Raw genomic sequence first — 18554 nt, forward strand, 5'->3', positions numbered from 1 at the left:
AAATATCTATGCCATGCATAATTCTTTCTTGTTAATGGTTCTCTACAGGTGTTAATACTATTAGCCCAGCAATGCTGAGTACCGTATTTTTCGCTCTATAAGACGCACCAGACCACAAGACGCACCTAGTTTTTGGAGGAGGAAAACAAGAGAGAAAAAATTCTGAATCTCAGAAGCTAGAACAACAAGAAGGATCGCTGTGCAGCGAAAGCAGCGATCCCTCTTGCTGTTCTGGCTTCAGGGATAGCTGCGCAGCCTGCATTCGCTCCATAAGATGCACACACATTTCGCCTTACTTTTTAGGAGGGAAAAAGTGAGTCTTATAGAGCAAAAAATACGATAAATTATCACCAATCTGCTACTGTAAAAGGTGTGCCTATTTAACACATATTTAAGTTCTACAATTGTTGACTGTAATTTTTGCATCCTGTTGCCTTTCAACTCCCACCTGACACCTTTCTCCTTTCGATACCTGCCAACTACCGGTAAGTTTTCTTTTCATACAATTGACATAGTGGGCTTGATTCCATGAAAGCTTAGGACCACAATAAATAAACGTGTTAGTCTTTAAAATGCCACAAGACACTTGTTTTTTCTGAGATATACATGGGCCACAGATTTTGCATACTCCCCCCTCCCCATTTGCAAACTTAAGCGTACAAAGTTTAACCCTCAGTTAACAGGGCCCTCAGCCCTGTGAATCTACTGCCCATGGGGACCTTGAATGTAAGTCCTTAATTAGAGGCCTGTTATTCAACTTCATGCAAAAATAAACTACATAATATACACATACAGTGGTACCTCGGGTTACATATGCTTCAGGTTACATACGCTTCAGGTTACAGACTCCACTAACCCAGAAATAGTACCTCAGGTTAAGATCTTTGCTTCAGGATGAGAACAGAAATTGTGCAGTGGTGGCGCGGTGGCAGCAGGAGGCCCCATTAGCTACAGTGGTGCTTCAGGTTAAGAACAGTTTCAGGTTAAGAACGGACCTCAGGAATGAATTAAGCACTTAACCCGAGGTTCCACTGTACAGTCTTTATGGTTGGGTTTTATTCTGAGCACAGTATTGGAACATATATTTCTGATCTCCCTGGCATGTTAAAGTATTTCACCAGCTACGGATTATACCCCCTTGCATTTTCATACTTGTTTTGTAAGCTGCCATGAGCATTTTAATAGAAAGGTAGGGTAGAATATTTTAAAACAATAAATACATAAGCAAATGCTCTTGGCATATCTTTTTGATTTATTTTAGGGACAGAGTATGAAAAATCCAGTCTGAAACTCCACCTCCCTAACACCCTAATACCTGATTATTATTACCATTATTGTGCAAAAGTTAAGTTTTAGTTCCTGATCTGCAGATTGGAAGTCCTCCACTCCAGTCTAGGGAAAACACTGATGAAAGGTGACTGCAAAGAGCAAAACAAGCAAATGAGATAAAGAGCAGCTTCAAGAAGGCAGTGATGGATAGGGGCAGGTGCCTTCCACCTTGCCCAAAGCAGAACAGTACAATCAGCATTGCAGCAGACAGGAGAAAAGAAGAAACCTTGCATTTGATGGAAAACCCTTGGGTCTGAGCACAACCCAGGTCCCATCTTTGACAAGCACCAGTTTGGGGAGCAAACTGGGTTCAACAGTTCTGGTTATATTTACGGGGTTGCCTTATGACTTCTCACTTTAAGGTGCAATCCTATACAGAGTTGAATTTCTGAACCTGGGAAGTTAAGAGATTGTATATCCCAGCCTTGAAATCAGAACCTGGAAGGAAGACCCACTGAACTCAACAAGTCTGATTTACGAGTCGATGGATATAGGATTGCATTCTCAGTGTCTCAGGACGTCTCCAGACTGCCATCATTTTGTGGGAGGGATTCATCTACTTACCAGAACTTTAGGTTTGTGTGTTTTAAAGTGAAATTTTAAAGGGAACCAGGCAGAGGGTCTTCTCGGGAGTGGCGCCCACCCTATGGAATGCCCTCCCATCAGATGTCAAGGAAATAAACAAATATCTGATGTTTAGAAGACCTCTGAAGGCAGCCCTGTTTAGGGAAGCTTTTAATGTTTGATGTTTTATTGTGTTTTTAATATTCTGTTGGGAGCCGCCCAGAGTGGCTGGGGAAACCCAGCCAGATGGGTGAGGTAATAATAATAATAATAATAATAATAATAATAATAATAATAATAATAATAATAGAAATCAGCTCTGAAAAAGAAATCAGCTCTGAAAAAGAACTGGACTGTTTATGGTTTGGAAAGTGATGGGCAATGCCTGGGAAAGTGTGGGATGAAGGAAAGGCCACCTGGAAGACTTGTAAACATCTTGCAAGCAGATCAGGATTGTCGTGCAAGTGCCCCACAAACAAATCAGAACAAACATTCAATAAAGACTGGATGTGATTGAACCTTTGTAAAAGCAAAGCAGGATGAATGCTCAATAAACAAGTCATCTGGAGGAGCCCTCAGTTGTGGGATACCGCCAGAGGTTTCCTCTACCCAAGTTTTGGCCCAGATGCCCTCCTGGGCTCCAGACATGGCTACAAGTAGGGACAAGCCACCCAATGTCTCACAGTTCCTAGATTATTTGCATTCTCTAAATCTCCATGGGGCATGTGCAAAATGAACCTCAGCTTCATGGCAAGTCAGATCTGGTTGTCTCTAGGCAATGTTGTGAATTACAGTGGTACCTCGGGTTAAGTACTTAATTCGTTCCGGAGGTCCGTTCTTAACTGAAGCTGTTCTTAACCTGAAACACCACTTTAGCTAATGGGGCCCCCTGCTGCTGCCGCGCCGCCGGAGCACGATTTCTGTTCTCATCCTGAAGCAAAGTTCTTAACCCGAGGTACTATTTATGGGTTAGCGGAGTCTGTAACCTGAAGCATATGTAACCCGAGGTACCACTGTAATAAAACAATGGTGTGTGTTTTTAATCTCACCCTTTCTCCCAACAGTTCAATGTGGGACATATGGTCTTCGCCTGTTTCCTCACAACATCCTTGTGCTATAGTAGGTTAGGCTAATAGAGAATACCTGAACCAAGACCAGCCTGTTAACTTTTCAGATGAGCAAGGATTTGAACCTGGCCCACTCCCTAAAAGGTGTACAGTGGTGCCTCGCAAGACGAAATTAATTCGTTCCGCAAGTCTTTTCGTCTTGCGAGTTTTTCGTCTTGCGAAGCACGGTTTCCCATAGGAATGCATTGAAAATCAATCAATGCGTTCCTATGGAAACCGCCTTCAGACCAGGTTTGGGGACAGTCTGTCCCCCGACCTCTTCTGAAGGCCGATGGGGGGGGCGAAAGTCTTTGCTTCCCCCCCCTTCCTGGGACAGCGGAGACTTCTCCGCTGTCCGGGGCGATCTTAAAATGCTGGCGGGCGGCAGCGCTGCCGCCCGCCAGCATTTTAAAAACCCCCGGGAAGGCAGGCAGGGGGGACAAAGACTTTTGCCCCCCACCCGCCTTCAGAAGAGGTCCAGAGGGCTCTCCAAGCTGCGGATAGCAGCCTGCTGCCCCGCGCGAGGGGCAGACATTCGCAGCTTGGGGAGCCCTGCAGGACTTCCCCGCAGGGCTCTCCAAGCGGCGAATGCCCCTCACGCGGGGCAGCAGGCTGCGCACCTTCCCCTCTGTTCCCGGACCTGTCCTGAAGGCTTGCGGTGGGAGGAGGGCTTTCCTCCCCACCGCCAACATTCAGAATGCTGTTCTGAATGTTGGCGGTGGGGAGGAAAAACCCTCCTCCCACCGCAAGCCCCGGGAACAGAGGAGAAGCGCTGCGCACCTTCCTCTCTGTTCCCGGACCTGTCCTGAAGGCTTGCAGTGGGAGGAGGGCTTTCCTCCCCACCGCCAACATTCAGAATGCTGTTCTGAATGTTGGCGGTGGGGAGGAAAAACCCTCCTCCCACCGCAAGCCCCGGGAACAGAGGAGAAGCCCTTCGCGCCTTCCCCTCTGTTCCCGGACCTCCCACCGCAAGCCTTAGGACAGGTCCGGGAACAGAGGAGAAGGCGCGCTGCGCTTCCCCACTGTCCCCGGAGATTTCCCTATGGGCTTTCGTCTTGCGAAGCAAGCCCATAGGGAAATTCGTCTTGCGAAGCCGCTAAAAAATCGGAAAACCCTTTCGTCTTGCGGGTTTTTCGTTTAGCGAGGCTTTCGTCTTGCGGGGCACCACTGTACCTGAATAGGATTCTGCCTTCTCTGATGCACACATGCTACTGCATTGATTTTACACATAAGCAAGGTGTGCCAAGCCTTCTGAATCCAGCCCCTCAGCAAAGGGGTTTTTTCCTCCCTTCTTGGCCAATGCCTTTCCATGAATACATTTGCTACACAACAATATGTTTCTCAGTAACTCCCTGATCTCCTTTCACCAAAATGCAGTGCTACACCAGCACATAAATGTGTCCCTATTGTCAGCTGTGAAATGATGGCACCAGTGGAGCCACTCATTGTGACATGCTGCACTGTGCAGATCTGGGATCGAGTTGTACATCTTGATTTGTGCAAGTGCATGTGCGCAGTGCTGTATGCATGGAATTAGCACCTTTGGGGACAGAGGCTGGGGCTGGGCTGCCTTTTGGGGTTGACTTCTGAGGCTTTGAGTGACTTCTGTTTAGCCCCGTACAGATTCCGGAGAACTTGAGACATTTGCTGCTTTGCTGCATTATAATGTGCAATTATTAGCTGACATGGAACATGGAACTTATGGCCACTCATGCATGCACAGCTGATTTGAGCCGGGACTAACTTGCTATGCTCTGGACAGCAATGGGAAAGTGTTATGATGCTCTGACAACAAGGCACCAGTGGCTTCACAGGGTGGGGGACTCCTTGGTTGTGGCTGCTGCTGCTTTTAACTTTAACAAGGGACCCATTGAGCCAGTGAATTTGCTCCTATTGCCAACTCCCTTTACCAGATAGTAATAATCCAGATCTTCTCATGTTTCAGACTGTCTTCCTTTCACATTGACACAAGAGGGGGGAAATACATCTCCCCCACCCTCCACACAGCTTATGATTAATGATGTTAATTAGGCAAGCTTTATCCTTCTCTTTGTTCACACCATTCCCCAAACTGACACAGCCCAGAACATTAAAACACAAACTTCATAATCATGGCAAAAAATAAAAGAAAATAAACAGAATATTCAGATGGGCCCAGAGTACAATTAAAAAGAATGCTGTTGCCACGAAATGCCCCTCTGCTCCCATTTTGACTGAGCCAAGAGGCAAACAGTGCATTGTGTTTGCTAACAAAGTGTATTGCTTCATGCTTCTCCATTCCCCGCCAAGCATTAGGAAAGTCTGTGGTCAGCTTTCTGTGGTCAGCTTTTTGTGAGTACAGGAGTTGTATGGGTCCCAATGCAGCGCAGTTAAGGGCAATTAACACCAATAGTTCAGTGGGCTTAAGTGTGCTTAACTTTCTGAATTGGATTGTGGTCACGGAAGGTTCCAAATGCCTGAGAGGCAGTGTGGTGCAGTGGTGAGAGAGTAGGACCCGGACTTGGGAGACCAGGGTTCAAATCCCCACTCAGCCATGAAGCTTGCTGGGTGATCTTGGGCCAGGATTGCAGCCTAATCTACCTCACAGGATTGTTGTGAGGATGAAATAGGAAGGAGAACAATGTGTAGCGCTTTCCCTTCCTTTGAGGAAAGAGGGAAGGGCGAGGGAAGGGGGGGGGGAGTTGAGCAGGCGTGCTATTTGCAGGCAGCGAAGCTCCTCCAGAGAGGGAGAAACAGTCTTCAAATAGTCCCCAAACGTGGCAGCAGGTAGGGATGGGGGAGAATTCAGTTAACCTCCAAAGGTGAACCTGCTTAATTCACAATTTCTGAAGCAGTAAGTGAACTGAAATACAGCTGGCTTTGGAAATCTGCACTTCTCTAAATTTTGCAGTGGTTTTCCAGCTGGGCCATGTGTACAAAATGCATATACTGGGGTAAAGCATACATAAGAATGCATACACTGGTGAAAATAACTTACAAAAATGCATAATATTGCATTGCAAAAATGTCTAAATTAGGCAAAATTACATACAGAAATGTGTGCTTTAGGATAAATTTACTCTAAAATACTGATGATTTTTTACAAGGAATTTTAAAAAAAGAAAATTTGATTACTGATATGTAAATGAAGAGAAATGAACTGATGGCCGGAAAAAATGAGACACTGAGAGAAACCAATGTGGACAGATTTGCCCTCTCCAGCAGCCGTTTCCCCAACCTCTCCAAGGTTGCTGCTTGGCAGGCTGCTCAAAACATCCAGAATTCTTTTCTTTCTCTGGTTGAATTCAAACTGCCTCTCCCCCCCCCCCCCAGCTGGGAATGCACATACCTGTTCAGGTGGACCCACACACCTGCACCTGCAGCCATGACAGCGGCCCCTTCCACGGGGTTCCCAGGCTCCAGCAATGTCAGGTGCGAGTCAATGCTTAGTAAACAAGCATCTTCAGCTCTTCAGGTAGAACAAAAGCCTAGGGAGATGGTCCTATCCTCACTTGGCATGGTTAGGTAGATTTGAAGTCTCTTGTGCTAGATCTCTCCCAATGTAGGCAAGCACACACCAGGAGGTGGGTGGAGGAAGAGCCACTGCCTTTGCAGGAGTCCTTGTGCTGGCTTCCGCTAATAGAACCACAAAGCTGAATCCAGACCATGCTCCCTATACAAGCTCAAAACTAACATCATCAAACTGTGTTGTCTGTTTAGCTGTTTCACTCTGGAGTCTCCCTTTCACCGTTGGAGAAAGTTGCCACAATAAATGCACCAATCTTAAAGGTGCCACAATATTCTTCATATGTAGCAGAAAGTTGTGTGCAATGTAGCTTATTGTGCTAGAGTAATAATGTTTCTAGGGACGTGGGTGGCGCTGTGGGTAAAAGCCTCAGCGCCTAGGGCTTGCCGATCGAAAGGTCGGCGGTTCGAATCCCTGCGGCGGGGTGCGCTCCCGTTGCTCGGTCCCAGCGCCTGCCAACCTAGCAGTTCGAAAGCACCCTCGGGTCAAGTAGATAAATAGGGACCGCTTTCTAGCGGGAAGGTAAATGGCGTTTCCGTGTGCAGCTCTGGCTCGCCAGAGCAGCGATGTCACACTGGCCACGTAACCCGGAAGTGTCTTCGGACAGCGCTGGCCCCTGGCCTCTTGAGTGAGATGGGCGCACAACCCCAGAGTCTGGCAAGACTGGCCCGTACGGGCAGGGGTACCTTTACCTTTACCTTTAATAATGTTTCTGAAAACGGAATTTGATGTATTTCCCACCCGTATGAGAACACCAAGACAAGGGCCCCGTCCTCCTCTGCCTATCATTATCCTGGTTAAGGACACAGGAAGCTGCCTGGTGCTGAGTCAGACCATTTAGATCAGGTGTGGGGAGCCTTGGGCCTCTCAGATGCTGCTGGACCACATATCTCACCATCCCTGGCAATTGGCCTGCTTGCTGGGTCTGACGGCAGCCGTAGTTCAGCAACATCTGCAGGGCCAAAGGTTCCTTGCACTGGATCTCGGTGGCACTGTGGGGAAGAGCTCCCCAGGGTTTTGGAGAGGTGTCTTTGCCCCCCTACCTGGGGACTGAACTGGGGACTTCCTCTGTGAAAAGCCTGTGCTCTGTCATGGATCCACAGCTCTTCCCTAACCAGCCTCTCTTCATGAAAGGAGTGCAGCTCCACAAACCATTTGTTTTTAAAAGGCTTTCTTTGCAAGGCGAGGGAAATGTTTTAGGAGGAGAGATAAGCTGACAGCTGCAGCTGGTTGCGGGGGAAGGAGAAGCCTGTTGCTGCAGAGATGAAATGTTAAGAAAGAAGATGGATGTTGTTCTCCGGTCCTGCACTTCCAAAGCTTTGGGTGCCTCTGACTCCCCCCCCTGCCCTGCCCCCCGCCTTCAAGTCCACCCGGCCTCCCTGCTCTGCTCACAACAATCCTGGCGACTGCCTCTGGGCACCTGCCCCGTAAATCCTGATTCAGAAGGGGAGGAAATGTGCTTGCCTGGCCCCATGATAAAGTGATTGCAGCTCCTCCATCCTGGACGCCCTTGCTTGGCTTTGAAGTCTGTTTTCATGGCATGGCAGGCAGAGGCGGGGGAAGCTGAGGAGCTGTCAGGAAGGACCTGAATGGTGGCCTCTGCTGCCAAGGAGCCTCCTCCCTTCCCGCCTGTCCCATGTGGAGATGATTTGCTCATCCAGGGTGAACTTGGCTCGAACCTGGTTCATCCTGGCTAGCGCATGAGCAGCGCAGGGAAACATCTTGTGGATGAATATATTTGTGTGTGCGCGCACACACACCCCCACACCAAAAACTGGTATCCAAGCCAAGAGCTGTGAGAGACTATAATAGCTCAGAGGTAGAGCACATGCTTTGAGTGCAGAAGAGCCCAGGCATATCTCTAGTTAGAAAGACCAGTGAGCAGATGGAGGAAAAAGACATCTCTAGGCCTGAAAGTCCTAGCATACACAGTTCTGCAATTCCATTTACCAAGCAAGAGGGAGAAAGTAGTTATAGAATGACTGGATTTTCTACATGATGGAATCATTGTTTCCCCCCGTGGAATAAAGCAGCACCGCACACAACATATTCTTCACTTCACAATTTGTATCCAAATTCAAGTCAATCCACAAGAAAAGCAACATAAGGCCACCCCCCCCAATAATCTACAGGCATCACCCAATTGGTATGATATCTAGAATAAGTTTTTATGAGAGACATATCTAGCAGTGCATAGCACACAAAAGCTTTCTCCTGGAAACAGACACTGGAGCCCCAGTACCTGATCCTGCACATGCCTTGTCCCATAGCATACTCAGCTCTGGTCATTGACATGAGCACTAGGAATCTCTTCCAGGGGCAGAAGGAAGGAGCAGGTCACCAAATCCCTCTTGCCCCCCCCCCCAAGCAGATGATCAGCATGATAAGTTGAGGAAAATGGCAAGTCATGGGAGGACGTGACGGAGGTCTGCACAATTATGCATGGTGTAGGGAAAGCAGACAGCAACTTCTTCCCCCTCATAACACCAGCCATACAATGCAGATGGTTGGCAGAAAACCCAGGACAGACAAAGGGAAACACTTCTTTACAGAGGACATATTTAAACCATGGAACACACTGCCTCAAGATGTGATGATGACAGCAGTAGCAGCTGGAGGGCCTCTGCCACCACACTCAGCACCTCCAACCTCCCTCTTGGCAAATTGGAAAGCTGGGACAGCAACAGAACCACACCAGTGCCTCCCCACTGGCTGCTACTGGGTGACAGCCACCAGTTTAGGTAGAGATGGTGTCAAAAGTAATTTGACGAATTCACTGAGGAGAGAGGGCTATTAGTCATGGTGCTGATACGCCACACACCCGCCAGGATTGGAGCCCTCTGGAAAGAGGGCTGTTGCCCCCCTGTCCTCTGGTGGGCTCCCCAGAGGAATCTGCTTGCGCAAGACTTGGGCGATGACGGTGGCACCCAGTTCCCTGCAGCCCAAAGGGTCCCCAGGCAACACCAGAAAGGTGGCAGTGGCAAGGCAAAGCACAGACGGCTGGGAAGCACTGAGCGATTTCATTTGGCTATGAAATAGGTCTCCACTTTTCCACAAACATTTCATATTTTTGTCTCTTATTTTTGCTAGTTGTAAAACTTTCTCCTCATAAACAAATTTTATGCAGTTTTGTCTAAAATGCACATTTTTGCAAAGCAATTCCCCCCATAATGCCTTTCTGCTTATTAATTTTTGCATTTCTGCATTTCTATGCACACGTTCCCTCAGCTTATGGATTTTTGTTCCCATTACTTTGCTTGAGAACTGCATTGCAATATTCAGAGAAGTGAGAATTTCTAAGGACTGTTGCGTTGTGGTTCTTGTTTTGTTTCAGAAAGTGTGAATTAGGGAGGTTCACCTTTAAACATGATCTGAATATAATTTCTTCCCCATCCCCAGCAGCCACTCATAATTTTCATTCCAACAATTTCCTCAAAGTGAGAGTGGCAGAGACCCTCTTCACCAGCCACGGTCAGAATCCTTTGAAGCCCCAGCAACACTTTCTGTTTTCTGTGAATGAATGCTATTATTGTAGAATGTTTGCAATGCAAGTAATTGTACATTTAGGCTGCAATCCTATATCTTCACCTACCTTTAAGCGCAAGGACTATAGCATTTAAACTGCCCCTAACACTGTTGCAGGCACACACTAATACATTTGCACTGGGAAACTGAGGAAGTCTTCAAAAACCAAACCTACAAGTGAGCCAAATGTGGTGACCTAACAGCAAAATTACTGCCAACCTAGCAGTTTGAAAGCACACCAAAGTGCAAGTAGATAAATAAGAACCATTCTGGTGGGAAGGTAAATGGCATTTCTGTGCGATGCTCTGGTTCGCCAGAAGTGGCTTAGTCATGCTGGCGACATGACCTGGAAAAACTCTCTGTGGACAAACACTGGCTCCCTCAGTCAGTAAAGTGAGATAAACGCCGCAACCCCAGAGTCATTCGCGACTGGACCTAACGGTCAGGAGTACCTTTACCTTTAACAGCAAAATGCACTAAAGAGAACACAACCTTTAATACGAACAAAGAGCAGCATTCATAGGTGGAGGAGAAGAAGGGAAAATTCTGTTGCACAAGCAGAAGTCTGTTGCATAAGTATAGGATACAACCCACAGTTTGAGGGCCAGTTCACACAACTCCTTCTAACAGAGAAGGCTCAAGGCAAATTGGCTTTTGCTGTAGATTTTGGCACATCAAATTTGCTTGGTTGAATATGGTAACATAATCTATGCCCGGTGCTTTTCTTGGAGGGGAAAAAGGTGCCAGTACTCACCATGAAGTTGTTACCGTAAGTGCCACATTTGTAATATTTTTTGAGGGGGAGGTGCTGGTACAGCATACCCTTGAGTCCCCCCAGAAAACAGCACTGCCTTTGCTTCCTTAACCATGTCCTCACTGGACATTTTCCCTAACAATTTTTGTTAAGAATGCAATGAGCCACATTACAGTCACTTGCCGTACCACTAAGAAATATCAGTTCAATAATCTGAACGTTCCTGGAAAGCCAACTTCAATTTAATGCAGTACATTTCTTTAAGGTTGTTGTATGAATCAGTGGAGGGGACAAGAGAATCACGTATTAGCTTGGGAAAGACTACTGGTACCTATGAATCCTAGGGGGATCAGCAATGGCAATCCCATACTAGACAAAGTTAATGTGCAAATCCAGGTCCAGGTTCCTTCAAAAGTCTCTCTTTAGCAGCCTAAACCTTGTTATCGCCTTTGTTGCTTCCGCACCCAATCTGTCTACATCTTTCTTAAAGTGTGCAGCCCAAGACACTAGTCAGTCTGGAGCTTGAATGAAACACCCCCAGAACATCCCCTGCATTTTCTTTCATCAACATCACAGACTTGTGTTCGATTTATGACCCATTACAACTCCCAACTCCTTTCCTGCAAAGGCTACTTTAAACAGGGAGGCAGCCCAAGCCCTGTTCATTGCTTGCTTATAGGTCTCTCTCTCTCTCTCTCTCTCTCTCTCTCTCTCTCTCTCTCTCCCTCTGGCAATGCATCACTAGGAAATGGGCAAATGCTGGTATTTTTATTACTCCCGTCCAGCTCTGCTGACAAAGCTTTGCGTCAGTGGCTGGGGAGGAGGTTGTTCTCTCTTTCTCTCTCTTCAGAAGAAAGAGATAAGATTTGGACCGTTAAGGGGGAACTTTTCAAGGAGACTGCCAAGACTCGGAAAGCTCTCCTGAATAATGTTACATGATGTCTTCCCAAAAACTTCCCCAAAGTCTCATGTGTACTATGTCTACATTTCCGTTCCCAGCAGGGCCTGCTGCCAAAGGAGGACCTCAGGCTGTGGAGCAGGGGGTAGGGAGCCTGTGGCCTTCCAGAAGTTCATAATATTGTGGAGTTGGAAGGTACCTCAAGGGTCATCTAGTCTAACCCCCTGCAATGCAGGAACCTCAACTAAAGTATCCATGACAGATGACCATCCAACTGCTGCTTAAACACCTCCAATGAAGGAGAGTCCACCACATCCCAAGGGAATCCATTCCACTGTTGAACCACTCTTATGATCAGAAAATTATTCCTGATGTTTAGTTGGAATCTCCTTTCTTGTAGCTTGAATCCATTGGTTTGGGTTCTACCCTCTGAAGCAACAGAAAACAAGCTTGCTCCATTCTCCACATGATAGCCCTTTAGATATTGGCAGATGGCTCTCATATCTCCTCTCGGTCTCCTCTTATCCAGGCTAAACATACTCAGCGCCCTCAACCATTCTTCGTAAGGCTTGGTTTCCAGACCTCGATCCTCTGCACACATTCCAGCTTCTCAATATTCCAGGTGTGGTCTGACGAAGGCAGAATAGAGAGGTTCTGTCAGAGGCAGGTGCCAGGGCCAGGTAAGTAATGACTCACAAGGTGCCAGCGAAGTTAACTCCTTATTCAAAGAAAGAAAACAGCTCAGGCCCATTGAGCCTAGTAACTCTCCACAGTAGGTCTTGCCCCAATGATGTAATTGTGAGGACTGAAGGTCTCCTCCTTCCCACAGTTCCCTAACTCTCCCACCCCCAGGTCCTTTGTCTTGTCTCTCTTTGCTCCATCCTCTTCATGTTCTGGGAGACTGGGGGGGGGAGGGGAGCTGGTTACAGCAGGAGGGGGACACCCCCTGGTTTCTTCAGCCTTAAACAGGTCAGGACCACAGTACCTCAAGGACTGAATCTCCCCATATGACCTGACCATATGAGACTGTTCTTTGTATGCCTCTTCCGTGAGAGGTCCAGAAGGCAGCAAGATGAGAGCAGGTCTTAGTGCTGTGGCTCCCCACTTGTGGAATGGCTCCTTTGCTACACATCTTTAGATGCCAGGCAAAGACGTTCCTCCTCTCAGGCCTTTGGCTAATAAAACAATCGTGGCCTTTTAAACTGGGGGCGGGGGAGTGAGGGTCTTTCTTTGTAACTATGTTATGTATTTTTGTGTTTTTATATTGTAAACTGCCCTATGATCCTTGGATGAAGGGCACATTAAATCAATCAATCAATCAATCAATCAATCAATAGCTACCCCTCCCAGTTTGGTGTCATCTGCAAATGCAATGAGGACCCCCTCAATTCCTTCATCCAAGCCATTTTTAAACACGTTGAACAACAACAGGCCCAGGACAGAGCCCTGTGACACCCCACTCATCTCTTTTTCCCAGGATGGGCATGTTGGACTCCAACTCCCACATCCCTGACCATTGGCCAGGCTGGCTGAGGAGGTGAGTGCTGGAGTCCAATCCCAATAAAATTGGGATTAAGAGGTTTTCAGGTTGGCTGTGTCCTGTTGGTGAAGTGGTGGTGAAAATGCTTGCGGGTGGGGGTGGGGACTGACAAAAAATGGGAGGTCAAGGAGGGTCAGTTGTGGGGGGGGGGAGAGAAATGTCTCTATTTTCATCTAAAGAATGTTGGAGGGCTGGCTTAATTAAATACAGTGGTACCTTGGGTTAAGTACTTAATTCATTCCAGAGGTCCGTTCTTAACCTGAAACTGTTCTTAACCTGAAGCATCACTTTAGCTAATGGGGCCTCCTGTTGCCACTGCGCTGCCAGAGCATGATTTCTGTTCTCTTCCTGAAGCAAAGTTCTTAACCTGAAGCACTATTTCTGGGTTAGCGGAGTCTGTAACCTGAAGCGTACGTAACCCGAGGTACCACTGTACTTGAATTGTGGGCCCATATGGCCAAGTGTCATTTGTGGCATCACCCGTAGCCATGGGGACAGGTGCTGACATCATCATAACACAGCTGAAAGGGTCAGAGACATTCTCAGGTCAACTGGTGGCAATCTGCCTGGGTAGCCTGCATATAGCGCTCAGCTAGAGTGTGCACCTTCTACAGCTGCCCCACCCCTCCAAAACATCCCCCCGAGAGGGTGACTAGGCTTGGAAACTGCCTCCCATTGGCTTACAGGCCAGAGGTTCCTCACCCCTGCTCTACGCTCTAAAGGAGATGAATTTCCCACACTTGCTGTGCTTTGGATGAGTTCCTGGGACACCAGGAGAAGATGGAAGAGGCATTCCTCTGAAGCAGGTGAGTAGCCCTTTTTCTATGACTGATAGTTATCTGTTTGGGGCTGCCAGATGGAAATCCAGAGACTTTGCCTATCAGCTCAAGAGGTCTTGTCAGACCCATTAAGCAACGTACCAACCACCCCATGTAGTTTGCAGAATACTCCAGCCAGTCCTTATAGGATGATAGCAGAGAGAAGGGGAAGGAGACCTAGGAGGCATCCAGCCTTGATCAGAGGATTCATGAGGGTTGACCTGCTGGAGCTCGAATATTTGCTCTTTAGTTTGTACATAATCAATGGATCGAAGAGAGAAACCAAACTGCCACAGCTTCTCTGGATTAGTCTTGCCCCCATCTCCTTTTAGTCTGTCTCCCCTGCCTCCTGCTTGTGAGGCTTCCCTGAAGTCATCCTTCTCCCAGCAGCCAAAGGAGCTGTCAACAGAAGTGTGGATGGCATAAATCAGCAGGAGAAGCTGTGGCTGCCGACCCCCGGCAGAACTGGATTCCCAGATTTGTTTCAATGATACTCCACTGTTTCCCCCCTCCCTCCCTGGTCGTGGTTGCATCTGGGAAATGACAAAGATGGGCTGCCAATTTCCTGTTAAATAATGTTAAATATTCCTGTTAAATAATGAAAATAATAGTCTGGAAAGACCCTCAAACAAAGCTAACAAACATAAAGGGGTTGCACAGCAATGTGTGAGTGTTTATCAGCCCTTCTAGGGGTGCTCGGTGCATTTCGCGGCATCCCTGTCACACTTGATGCAAGCTACTACTTAACATTCTTCCAATGTGCTTAATAGAGAGGTAAAGAGGTCAGCTCTCTCCGATGGCTGCTTGCATCTCTATCCGCATGAGCCTCCTCTCCCACCATGGCCTGTAAATGTGCAGTTAATCAAGAAACTCTCCATGCGATTTGTTTGTGCTGAAGATGGAATTATCTGTTGCTGTGTGCACAGGCTATGCACCCTCCCCCTCCATCATGTGTTGGGTATGGCAGGGACGGGCATGAGAGATCTGTCAACGGAGAGGCCTTTTACTGTGAAGAAGAAAGGAACAAGTATTGGCTGGGTAGGGAGTTTGGTTCTCCAGCCCAGGGATGTATTAAAATAAATGGCAGAGAACGGCCATTGGGATGCATTGCTTTATTTAATATGTTCCTTTCAACCCATATGAGTCTGGCACCCCTAAACCTAACTAGCATATCCGGCTCCAATGGCTATGATTGGAAAATCCATTTATTCATTCCATTGACGGGCAGGCACTGACACTTTGGCTGGAGTGAAGCAGTGTTTTAATTTGGTGCCTTTTGCTGTTGTGCTGCTTTTGGCAACGGCTGCTCCCACCCGGCAGCTCCCACCTCTCCCAAGTGCACTGGACCACTTCTGAAAGCTGTGTCTCAGTGAAAGACAACCCACTGAAAAGGAGGACTCAGGAAGACAATCTTGCAATTCTTCCTGACTAGCTGCTTTGTGGCCCTGGCTTCAATTCAAGCTAGGACTGCAAGGGGCAACACAGGAGCTAAGTGCACTCCCGATTCTTCTTTTGACATTTCAGTCACCTGACATTGGAGGATGTCATGTGACTGTCAGGTGGAATGTTCTGCCCCCTTGCCAAAGTTGCCTTCTTCTGAATCTGCCCCTTTGGCCAGATCCAATCCCCCACTCTTGCCTTAAGGTCCAGCTTTCTCTTCCCCCACCACAGTCTGCAGAAGATGTCTGGAGAATTCTTTCTCTGTGGTATCCTTATTTATTCATCCCTGATAATATCATTGTTTGTTGTTGATTTTATTTAGATTTTATGTATCTATTTGCTTGATTTGGTCTGTTTTTAACACTTTAGTGTTGGAACTTTATTTTCTACAGGAGTTTAGGATCCTTGGATGGGCAGCTGTCGATAAATGCTTTCAGCCCGCTGACGCTTAATATTACTCTCCTGTTCCATTCAGTTCTCATGGGTGCAGCTGCAGAGCAACGTAACTGAATAAGGGAAGGGCCTAAGCTCATTGGCAGAGACCCGGGGTTGTGCACAAAACCTCCCAGATTCAACCCTAGACATTTCCAGCTGGAGCTGGAGATTTGTTGCCAGTAAACTAGGGAGATGGAACGATGGTCTGACTCGGTATAAGGCAACTTCCTGTGTTCTAAAATTCTGGTTTTGGTGGGAGAGTTCATGGCAGGTCTTGCTGAGCAAGCTTTGGAGAAGCTCTTGAAGCAGAAAGCCCAAAGTATGTACCCTCTCTGAGATACTCCTCTGTAACGGACAGGAGTGTGGAGCTCGGTGGACCAGGAGGCTTTGTTTGGTTTGGTTGCTTTCTGATTTCTGCAGCTGCGATCAAAGCTTGGTGTTGTTGGGAGATCGAATCCTCCCCCTCTAATCCTCCAGCCTTGTATGCTCAGGCCTGACACTTGGCCCAGCAGCAGAAGGTAATGGGTCTGGAGGGCTGGTTAATCATTCGAAAACATGCTAAGCGTGAGCAGTCAGCACAGGCTTCCCCCAGCGCTAAAGTGTTGAAGGAAAAGCAACGGGGCAGGGGGAGCTCCCTGCTCCCTGCTAGTTTTTGAAGTTGCTATCTAAAAGTCCTCCATTAGGAATCCATAAAAACAGAGTTTTTGCAAGGCCGTTTGCAAAACGGGTTGGTTTTATTAACTGGTTGGCAAAGGTCTTCCTGCAGGGAATAGGGGAAAGAAATATCAATAATCTTTCATGATTGTAAATGCTCATTGCACTTTACAGATAATGTGAAGGGGGAAGAAAACGAGAGGTCCTTTCTCCAAACAGCACTCAATCTAAACTCGGGGGGGGGGGGGAGAAGAGATCATGTCCACACCATAACATTCAATGCATATTTAAACTACACAGCTTCTCCCCAAGAGTCCTGGGAACTGTAGTTTGTTAAGGGTGCAATAGCCCTGTGGGGGGTGAACTACAATTCCTACAATGCTTTGGGGGGGGGGGTAATAAGTACTTTAAATGTGCATTGAATATGCGTTAAATGTATAGTGAGAATGGGGCCAGAAAAGGGAGAAGAAGGGAAGGCCAATGTAAAAAGGGAGAGGAAGGGAAGGCAAAGGGTCCTCCCCTTCCTCATTCAGTCCCCACAACGACCCCTTGAGGTGGGTTTTAGTCATATATATGTTGGGCCTGTACATCCTCCCAGTAGCACTAGCTTCCTCTGTACCTGAGATCAATGGTCCTGTTTATTACAGTGTTTTGTTGCTCCTGCCCTGCTGCCTGTGCACAAGGAATTATGGGCCTGGTAATTCTTGAGAGGAAATGTCATACAGTGGTACCTCTTGATACAAATGGGATCCGTTCCGGAGCTCCATTCGCATCCTGAAGCGAATGCAACCCATGTCTGCGCGTGCGTGGGTCGCGCTTTGCCACTTCTGCACATGCGCGTGATATCTTTTCGACTGTCTACGCATGTGTGAGCGACGAAACCCAGAAGTAACACGTTCCACGGAGCACAACCCGAAAGCGCTCAACCTGAAGCAACTTCAACCTGAGGTATGACTGTATATCGAAGCACAAGTATTGCTTGTTCTCAAATTCACACCCTTTTTCAAATGTACAAGGTGTACAGCCTCCAGCATTCCTCAGATGAAAATAGGGGCATTGCTCACTCCCTGCCAACTGCCCCTTCTGTACCCCCCCTTTTTTGGGTCTTCTCCTGCAGAGCGTTTCCTATCAGAAGAAGGGCAAGGGCCACCACCGCGGCACCAGCAGGACACAGCACACACAGCAGCAGCAGCAGCAGCATCATATTATAATAATTTATTATTTATACCCCACCCATCTGGCTGGGTTTCCCCAGTCATTCTGGGTGGCTCCCAACAGAATATAAAAAATACAATAACCCTCCACTGTCCTGAAACAACCCCTTAATCCTAATTATATTTTATTTTATTCTTTGGTAGATTTACAAAAGAAAACACACACAGATAGAGAAATATATATATATAGGGGAAGAGTCGATATACAAAGCTTTTTATAATAATAATAATAATAATAATAATAATAATAATAATAATAATAATAGACTCCTTGTGCTCCGCTGTGCTCTGCCTTCCTTCCCTCCCATAAAGGAAAAACAAAAACCCCCAGGATTCCTGCTATGAATATTGCTGATTGATCCACCCGAAGTCTGGGCACCTTAAGCTGTTGCACCACAGCTGCTGCCTTTCTCCGAGTTGCAGTAGCATCACTCTGGTGCTGACTCATCTTCCAGCATTGTGTCCTGGCAATCATAATTCACCCTACCTATGCAGTGCTACCGCTTAGCTAGCTATCATCAACCCTGTATACAGTACATTTAATGAATGCAGGGGTTTGCTGTGCAAACACCAGTGGCGTAGCGTGGGTTGTCAGCACCCGGGGCAAGGCAAGTAATTTGCGCCCCCTAACCCGTGGATTTTAGCACTCGAGTCTCTTCCACTAGATTAGCGCCCCCCCCCGATGTTGCGCCCGGTGCGGCCAGCTCCCCCTGCACCCCCCACGCTACGCCACTGGCAAACACAGACTGTGTGTCTGACATGGAATCATGCT

General features: G+C 47.4%; 2 protein-coding genes across 5 annotated transcripts in view; one reads left to right on the forward strand and one right to left on the reverse strand.

Moving 5' to 3' along the window:
* Positions 1 to 18554, forward strand: part of LOC310840067 (uncharacterized protein) — a 437006-nt gene that overhangs the window by 118603 nt on the left and 299849 nt on the right. The gene's annotated exons all lie outside the window — the stretch shown is intronic.
* LOC310840063 (LIM/homeobox protein LMX-1.2-like) overlaps positions 1 to 18554 on the reverse strand; it is an 86547-nt gene that overhangs the window by 48990 nt on the left and 19003 nt on the right. Inside the window, exon 1 of one of the 3 annotated variants that reach the window (XM_083729240.1) lies at positions 7969 to 8264. The exons of the other annotated variants lie outside the window; for them this stretch is intronic. Within the exon in view, the coding sequence (XP_083585366.1) occupies positions 7969 to 8003 (35 nt within the window). The 5' untranslated portion in view covers positions 8004 to 8264. Of the gene's footprint in view, positions 1 to 7968; positions 8265 to 18554 lie in introns of those variants that run through there. 3 annotated transcript variants of the gene reach the window in all.

This window comes from Podarcis gaigeae, assembly GCF_964106915.1.
Source record: "Podarcis gaigeae genome assembly, chromosome: 2".
Classification (NCBI taxonomy): domain Eukaryota; kingdom Metazoa; phylum Chordata; class Lepidosauria; order Squamata; family Lacertidae; genus Podarcis; species Podarcis gaigeae.